General features: G+C 47.5%; 1 protein-coding gene across 1 annotated transcript; it reads right to left on the bottom strand.

The window, feature by feature from the left end:
- Positions 1 to 4,040: 4,040 nt before the first annotated feature.
- On the bottom strand, positions 4,041 to 8,429 carry LOC311123746 (guanine nucleotide-binding protein G(I)/G(S)/G(O) subunit gamma-13-like; the record flags this gene model as incomplete). The annotated part of the gene is made up of 2 exons (XM_084197984.1): positions 4,041 to 4,146; positions 8,332 to 8,429. 2 exons carry the CDS (start codon positions 8,427 to 8,429, stop codon positions 4,041 to 4,043), a joined length of 204 nt encoding a protein of 67 aa, XP_084054110.1.
- Positions 8,430 to 9,105: the final 676 nt, after the last annotated feature.

Genomic DNA, 9,105 nt, shown 5'->3' with positions numbered 1-9,105 from the left:
GGACCAAACCCCGGACGACGCTGGGCCAATTGTGCGCCGCCCTATGGGGACTCCCAATCACGGCCGGTTGTGATACAGCCTGGAACCGAACCAGGGGGTCTGTAGTGACGCCTCAAGCACTGAGATGCAGTGCCTTAGACCGCTGCGCCACTCAGTCTCTTTCTAGTCATGGTTTTAAATGTTTTGAAATCTCACAGTATCAAATAAAATATGGCAGTCCCCGGGGGAGATGCACGGCAGTCCCGGGGGAGATGCACGGCAGTCCCGGGGGAGATGCACGGCAGTCCCCGGGGGAGATGCACGGCAGTCCAGGGGGAGATGCACGGCAGTCCCGGGGGGAGATGCACGGCAGTCCCGGGGGAGATGCACGGCAGTCCCGGGGGAGATGCACGGCAGTCCCGGGGGAGATGCACGGCAGTCCCGGGGGAGATGCACGGCAGTCCCGGGGGAGATGCACGGCAGTCCAGGGGGAGATGCACGGCAGTCCCGGGGCTACTGCGTGCAGCTTAGAGTGAACATTGTTCATATGTATGTATAGGCTATGTACAGTGGGGGAAAAAAGTATTTAGTCAGCCACCAATTGTGCAAGTTCTCCCACTTAAAAAGATGAGAGAGGCCTGTAATTTTCATCATAGGTACACGTCAACTATGACAGACAAAATGAGATTTTTTTTTTCTCCAGTAAATCACATTGTAGGATTTTTAATAAATTTATTTGCAAATTATGGTGGAAAATAAGTATTTGGTCAATAACAAAAGTTTCTCAATACTTTGTTATATACCCTTTGTTGGCAATGACACAGGTCAAACGTTTTCTGTAAGTCTTCACAAGGTTTTCACACAGACTTTCAACTCCCTCCAAAGATTTTCTATGGGGTTGAGATCTGGAGACTGGCTAGGCCACTCCAGGACCTTGAAATGCTTCTTACGAAGCCACTCCTTATACATATGTATGTATAGGCTGTGTATCTGGGCTGTGTATGTATAGGCTGTGTATCTGATTCTCTATGGGGTTGAGATCTGGAGACTGGCTAGGCCACTCCAGGACCTTGAAATGCTTCTTACGAAGCCACTCCTTATACATATGTATGTATAGGCTGTGTATCTGGGCTGTGTATGTATAGGCTGTGTATCTGATTCTCTATGGGTTTGAGATCTGGAGACTGGCTAGGCCACTCCAGGACCTTGAAATGCTTCTTACGAAGCCACTCCTTATACATATGTATGTATAGGCTGTGTATCTGATTTTCTATGGGGTTGAGATCTGGAGACTGGCTAGGCCACTCCAGGACCTTGAAATGCTTCTTACGAAGCCACTCCTTATACATATGTATTTATAGGCTGTGTATCTGATTTTCTATGGGGTTGAGATCTGGAGACTGGCTAGGCCACTCCAGGACCTTGAAATGCTTCTTACGAAGCCACTCCTTATACATATGTATGTATAGGCTGTGTATCTGATTTTCTATGGGGTTGAGATCTGGAGACTGGCTAGGCCACTCCAGGACCTTGAAATGCTTCTTACGAAGCCACTCCTTATACATATGTATGTATAGGCTGTGTATCTGATTTTCTATGGGGTTGAGATCTGGAGACTGGCTAGGCCACTCCAGGACCTTGAAATGCTTCTTACGAAGCCACTCCTTATACATATGTATGTATAGGCTGTGTATCTGATTCTCTATGGGGTTGAGATCTGGAGACTGGCTAGGCCACTCCAGGACCTTGAAATGCTTCTTACGAAGCCACTCCTTATACATATGTATGTATAGGCTGTGTATCTGGGCTGTGTATGTATAGGCTGTGTATCTGGGCTGTGTGTGTATAGGCTGTGTATGTATAGGCTGTGTATGTATAGGCTGTGTATGTATAGGCTGTGTATCTGGGCTGTGTGTGTATAGGCTGTGTGTGTATAGGCTGTGTGTGTATAGGCTGTGTATGTATAGGCTGTGTATGTATAGGCTGTGTATGTATAGGCTGTGTATGTATAGGCTGTGTGTGTATAGGCTGTGTGTGTATAGGCTGTGTGTGTATAGGCTGTGTATGTATAGGCTGTGTATGTATAGGCTGTGTGTGTATAGGCTGTGTGTGTATAGGCTGTGTATCTGGGTGTTTAACCGTAAACTGTCTCTGTCACTAGGTGAGGTGTGTGTGGAGGTTGCCATGGGGACAGCGGTTGGCAACAGTGACGTGTGGTTCCGTTTCAACGAGGGCGTGTCCAACGCCGTGCGACGCAACGTCTACATCAGAGAATTGCTGTAACACACACACACACACACCATACACACACACACACCACACATACACACACACACACACACACACACACACACACACACACACACACACCATACACCATACACACACACACACACACACGTACACACCGTACACAAACACACCATACACCGTACACACACACTCCATCTCATACACGTTAGAATGTTAGTGTATAAATTACCACAGGAGTCAATCTGTCAAACCACCACTTTATTCTGTTTGATTGACAGTGGAAACAGCCAATAAAAACAGTGTATTCTGATTGACAGTGGAAACAGCCAATAAAAACAGTGTATTCTGATTGACAGTGGAAACAGCCAATAAAAACAGTGTATTCTGATTGACAGTGGAAAAAGCCAATAAAAACAGTGTATTCTGATTGACAGTGGAAACAGCCAATAAAAAGTGTGATTTAGTTAACAACAAACTGCTATGTGGTCCTTTAACAAAGCTTTAAGATGAACTCTGCAGAGCTACTTTCAGTGCAGGACATGCTGCTCACACAGACACAGGCAGGGGTTTACTTTCAACTGAAACCACAGACATGGATGGATAAATAAATAGCATAGTATAACACGTCAGTTAGTATGTGTCCGTGTGTGTGTGTGTGTGTGTGTGGGTCTCAGTGTGTGTGTGTGGGTCTCAGTGTGTGTGTGTGTGGGTCTCAGTGTGTGTGTGTGGGTCTCAGTGTGTGTGTGTGTGGGTCTCAGTGTGTGTGTGTGTGGGTCTCAGTGTGTGTGTGTGTGGGTCTCAGTGTGTGTGTGTGTGGGTCTCAGTGTGTGTGTGTGTGGGTCTCAGTGTGTGTGTGTGTGTCAGTGTGTGTCTCAGTGTCTCCGTGTGTCTCTGTCTCCGTGTGTGTCTCAGTGTCTCCGTGTGTGTCTCAGTGTGTGTCCATGTGTCAGTGTGTGTCTCAGTGTCTCCGTGTGTGTCTCTGTCTCCGTGTGTGTCTCTGTCTCCGTGTGTGTCTCTGTCTCAGTGTCTCCGTGTGTGTCTCTGTCTCCGTGTGTGTCTCAGTGTCTCCGTGTGTGTCTCAGTGTCTCCGTGTGTGTCTCAGTGTCTCCGTGTGTGTCTCAGTGTCTCCGTGTGTGTCTCTGTCTCAGTGTCTCCGTGTGTGTCTCAGTGTCTCAGTGTCTCCGTGTGTGTCTCTGTCTCAGTGTCTCCGTGTGTGTCTCTGTCTCAGTGTCTCCGTGTGTGTCTCAGCGTCTTCGTGTGTGTCTCTGTCTCAGTGTCTTCGTGTGTGTCTCAGTGTCTCCGTGTGTGTCTCAGTGTCTCCGTGTGTGTCTCTGTCTCAGTGTCTCCGTGTGTGTCTCTGTCTCAGTGTCTCCGTGTGTGTCTCTGTCTCAGTGTCTCCGTGTGTGTCTCTGTCTCAGTGTCTCCGTGTGTGTCTCAGTGTCTCCGTGTGTGTCTCAGTGTCTCCGTGTGTGTCTCTGTCTCTGTGTGTGTCTCTGTCTCCGTATGTGTCTCTGTTTCCGTGTGTGTCTCTGTCTCTGTGTGTGTCCATGTCTCAGTGTCTCCGTGTGTGTCTCTGTCTCAGTGTCTCCGTGTGTGTCTCTGTCTCAGTGTATCCGTGTGTGTCCATGTCTCCGTGTGTGTCTCTGTCTCAGTGTCTCCGTGTGTGTCTCAGTGTCTCCGTGTGTGTCTCAGTGTCTCCGTGTGTGTCTCTGTCTCTGTGTGTGTCTCTGTCTCCGTATGTGTCTCTGTTTCCGTGTGTGTCTCTGTCTCCGTGTGTGTCCATGTCTCAGTGTCTCCGTGTGTGTCTCTTAGAGGATCACACACTTGCCTTTCTCCACCCAGGGGTTGGCCCTCATCAGCTCTGGGTTCAGGAAGGGGTCGTCACACACACACCCCTCGATCCATTTCACCAGCCTGCCGAGAGAGCACACACACACCGTTAGACTACACACACACACACACACACACACACACACACACACACTGTTAGACCACACACACACACACATACACACACACACACTGTTAGACCACACACACACACACACACACTCACCTACAGTGGGGAGAACAAGTATTTGATACACTGCCGATTTTGCAGGTTTTTCTACTTACAAAGCATGTAGAGGTCTGTAATTTTTATCATAGGTACACTTCAACTGTGAGAGACGGAATCTAAAACAAAAATCCAGAAAATCACATTGTATGATTTTTAAGTAATTAATTTGCATTTTATTGCATGACATAAGTATTTGATACATCAGAAAAGCAGAACTTAATATTTGGTACAGAAACCTTTGTTTGCAATTACAGAGATCATACGTTTCCTGTAGGTCTTGACCAGGTTTGCACACACTGCAGCAGGGATTTTGGCCCACTCCTCCATACAGACCTTCTCCAGATCCTTCAGGTACAATACAGACTTTCAGCTCCCTCCAAAGATTTTCTATTGGGTTCAGGTCTGGAAACTGGCTAGGCCACTCCAGGACCTTGAGATGCTTTTTACGGAGCCACTCCTTAGTTGCCCTGGCTGTGTGTTTCGGGTCGTTGTCATGCTGGAAGACCCAGCCACGACCCATCTTCAATGCTCTTACTGAGGGAAGGAGGTTGTTGGCCAAGATCTCGCGATACATGGCCCCATCCATCCTCCCCTCAATACGGTGCAGTCATCCTGTCCCCTTTGCAGAAAAGCATCCCCAAAGAATTATGTTTCCACCTCCATGCTTCACGGTTGGGATGGTGTTCTTGGGGTTGTACTCATCCTTCTTCTTCCTCCAAACACGGCGAGTGGAGTTTAGACCAAAAAGCTCTATTTTTGTCTCATCAGACCACATGACCTTCTCCCATTCCTCCTCTGGATCATCCAGATGGTCATTGGCAAACTTCAGACGGGCCTGGACATGCGCTGGCTTGAGCAGGGGGACCTTGCGTGCGCTGCAGGATTTTAATCCATGACGGCGTAGTGTGTTACTAATGGTTTTCTTTGAGACTGTGGTCCCAGCTCTCTTCAGGTCATTGACCAGGTCCTGCCATGTAGTTCTGGGCTGATCCCTCACCTTCCTCATGATCCTTGATGCCCCACGAGGTGAGATCTTGCATGGAGCCCCAGACCAAGGGTGATTGACTGTCATCTTGAACTTCTTCCATTTTCTAATAATTGCGCCAACAGTTGTTGCCTTCTCACCAAGCTGCTTGCCTATTGTCCTGTAGCCCACCCCAGCCTTGTGCAGGTCTACAATTTTATCCCTGATGTCCTTACACAGCTCTCTGGTATTGGCCATTGTGGAGAGGTTGGAGTCTGTTTGATTGAGTGTGTGGACAGGTGTCTTTCATACATGTAACGAGTTCAAACAGGTGCAGTTAATACAGGTAATGAGTGGAGAACAGGAGGGCTTCTTCAAGAAAAACTAACAGGTCTGTGAGAGCCGGAATTCTTACTGGTTGGTAGGTGATCAAATACTTATGTCATGCAATAAAATGCAAATTAATTACTTAAAAATCATACAATGTGACTTTCTGGATTTTTGTTTTAGATTCCGTCTCTCACAGTTGAAGTGTACCTATGATAAAAATTACAGACCTCTACATGCTTTGTAAGTAGGAAAACCTGCAAAATCGGCAGTGTATCAAATACTTGTTCTCCCCACTGTATATATACACACACACACACACACACTGTTAGACCACACACACACTCCTCGGTCCACTAGGCTGGGATTCAATCTGATCGCAGGTTTAGGTTCTAGGCGTTTTTAAAGGTAACTTCTGATTGAGCCGACCTGTGCAGCGTTTACCGTAAATGGGATCTCCCCAAACGCGGAAAACATTGCCTTTCAAAACCGCCTAAAACCCACGATCAGATTGAATCCCGGACGTAGACAAGGTTGCTAGTTTGAATCCTAGTTGAGACTTTTGTTTTCCAATCTTTACCCAACAATCCTAACTATTCACATTTCAGTGTTGCTGACTTAACAGCTTTAAATCTGTGAAATAAAGAGTTTGTGCAACAGGTAGCCTGGTGGTTAGAGGATTGGGCCAGTAAACGAAATGTTGCTGGTTCGAATCCCCGAGACGACAAGGTGAGAAATCTGTTGATGTGCCCTTGAGCAAGGCACTTAACCATAATGATTTCCAGGGAGGGCCATACTACTATGACTGACCCTGTAAAACAACACATTACACTGCACCTATGTGTGACAATAAAACATGTATTTATATTGTGTTGGTACAGAGACCAGAAGGACTCTGGGATAGAGACCAGAAGGACTAGAAACTGGGATAGAGACCAGAAGGACACTGGGATAGAGACCAGAAGGACTCTGGGATAGAGACCAGAAGGACACTGGGATAGAGACCAGAAGGACTAGACACTGGGATAGAGACCAGAAGGACACTGGGATAGAGACCAGAAGGACACTGGGATAGAGACCAGAAGGACACTGGGATAGAGACCAGAAGGACTAGACACTGGGATAGAGACCAGAAGGACACTGGGATAGAGACCAGAAGGACTCTGGGATAGAGACCAGAAGGACTCTGGGATAGAGACCAGAAGGACTAGACTCTGGGATAGAGACCAGAAGGACACTGGGATAGAGACCAGAAGGACACTGGGATAGAGACCAGAAGGACACTGGGATAGAGACCAGAAGGACACTGGGATAGAGACCAGAAGGACTCTGGGATAGAGACCAGAAGGACACTGGGATAGAGACCAGAAGGACACTGGGATAGAGACCAGAAGGACACTGGGATAGAGACCAGAAGGACACTGGGATAGAGACCAGAAGGACACTGGGATAGAGACCAGAAGGACACTAGGATAGAGACCAGAAGGACACTGGGATAGAGACCAGAAGGACTAGACTCTGGGATAGAGACCAGAAGGACTAGACACTGGGATAGAGACCAGAAGGACTAGACTCTGGGATAGAGACCAGAAGGACTAGACTCTGGGATAGAGACCAGAAGGACTAGACTCTGGGATAGAGACCAGAAGGACTAGACACTGGGATAGAGACCAGAAGGACTAGACACTGGGATAGAGACCAGAAGGACTAGACTCTGGGATAGAGACCAGAAGGACTAGACTCTGGGATAGAGACCAGAAGGACTAGACACTGGGATAGAGACCAGAAGGACTAGACACTGGGATAGAGACCAGAAGGACTAGACTCTGGGATAGAGACCAGAAGGACTAGACTCTGGGATAGAGACCAGAAGGACTAGACTCTGGGATAGAGACCAGAAGGACTAGACACTGGGATAGAGACCAGAAGGACTAGACACTGGGATAGAGACCAGAAGGACTAGACTCTGGGATAGAGACCAGAAGGACTAGACTCTGGGATAGAGACCAGAAGGACTAGACACTGGGATAGAGACCAGAAGGACTAGACACTGGGATAGAGACCAGAAGGACTAGACTCTGGGATAGAGACCAGAAGGACTAGACTCTGGGATAGAGACCAGAAGGACTAGACTCTGGGATAGAGACCAGAAGGACTAGACTCTGGGATAGAGACCAGAAGGACTAGACTCTGGGATAGAGACCAGAAGGACTAGACTCTGGGATAGAGACCAGAAGGACACTGGGATAGAGACCAGAAGGACACTGGGATAGAGACCAGAAGGACACTGGGATAGAAACCAGAAGGACTAGACACTGGGATAGAGACCAGAAGGACACTGGGATAGAGACCAGAAGGACTCTGGGATAGAGACCAGAAGGACTCTGGGATAGAGACCAGAAGGACACTGGGATAGAGACCAGAAGGACACTGGGATAGAGACCAGAAGGACACTGGGATAGAGACCAGAAGGACACTGGGATAGAGACCAGAAGGACACTGGGATAGAGACCAGAAGGACACTAGGATAGAGACCAGAAGGACACTGGGATAGAGACTAGAAGGACTAGACACTGGGATAGAGACCAGAAGGACTAGACTCTGGGATAGAGACCAGAAGGACTAGACACTGGGATAGAGACCAGAAGGACACTGGGATAGAGACCAGAAGGACTCTGGGATAGAGACCAGAAGGACTCTGGGATAGAGACCAGAAGGACTCTGGGATAGAAACCTGAACAGTACGTACTCAGTAACAGTGATGGAGGATTTCTCTCTGCTGATGGCCAACTGGTACTGAAGACTCTCCACCTCTCTTTTCATCTGAGGAAGGTCCAAGTCCTCCATCTACACATACATACATACATACATACATACACACATTATATATATACACACACACACACACACATTACACACACCATACCACACACACAAAAAAGAGATAAAATATGTTTACTGTACCAGAAATGTGTTGAATTTCAACCTGTACTCTCCTACCAGACAGATCTATACAGTCTACACTCTCCTACCAGACAGATCTATAGTCTACACTCTCCTACCAGACAGATCTATAGTCTACACTCTCCTACCAGACAGATCTATACAGTCTACACTCTCCTACCAGACAGATCTATACAGTCTACACTCTCCTACCAGACAGATATATAGTCTACACTCTCCTACCAGACAGATCTATACAGTCTACACTCTCCTACCAGACAGATCTATAGTCTACACTCTCCTACCAGACAGATCTATAGTCTACACTCTCCTACCAGACAGATCTATAGTCTACACTCTCCTACCAGACAGACAGATCTATAGTCTACACTCTCCTACCAGACAGATCTATACAGTCTACACTCTCCTACCAGACAGATCTATACAGTCTACACTCTCCTACCAGACAGATCTATACAGTCTACACTCTCCTACCAGACAGATCTACAGTCTACACTCTCCTACCAGACAGATCTATAGTCTACACTCTCCTACCAGACAGATCTATAGTCTACACTCT

The sequence above is a fragment of the Coregonus lavaretus genome, assembly GCF_964263955.1.
Source record: "Coregonus lavaretus genome assembly, contig: HAP1_SCAFFOLD_2374, whole genome shotgun sequence".
Taxonomy (NCBI): domain Eukaryota; kingdom Metazoa; phylum Chordata; class Actinopteri; order Salmoniformes; family Salmonidae; genus Coregonus; species Coregonus lavaretus.
This window is presented reverse-complemented; position numbering and strand designations above follow the sequence as displayed.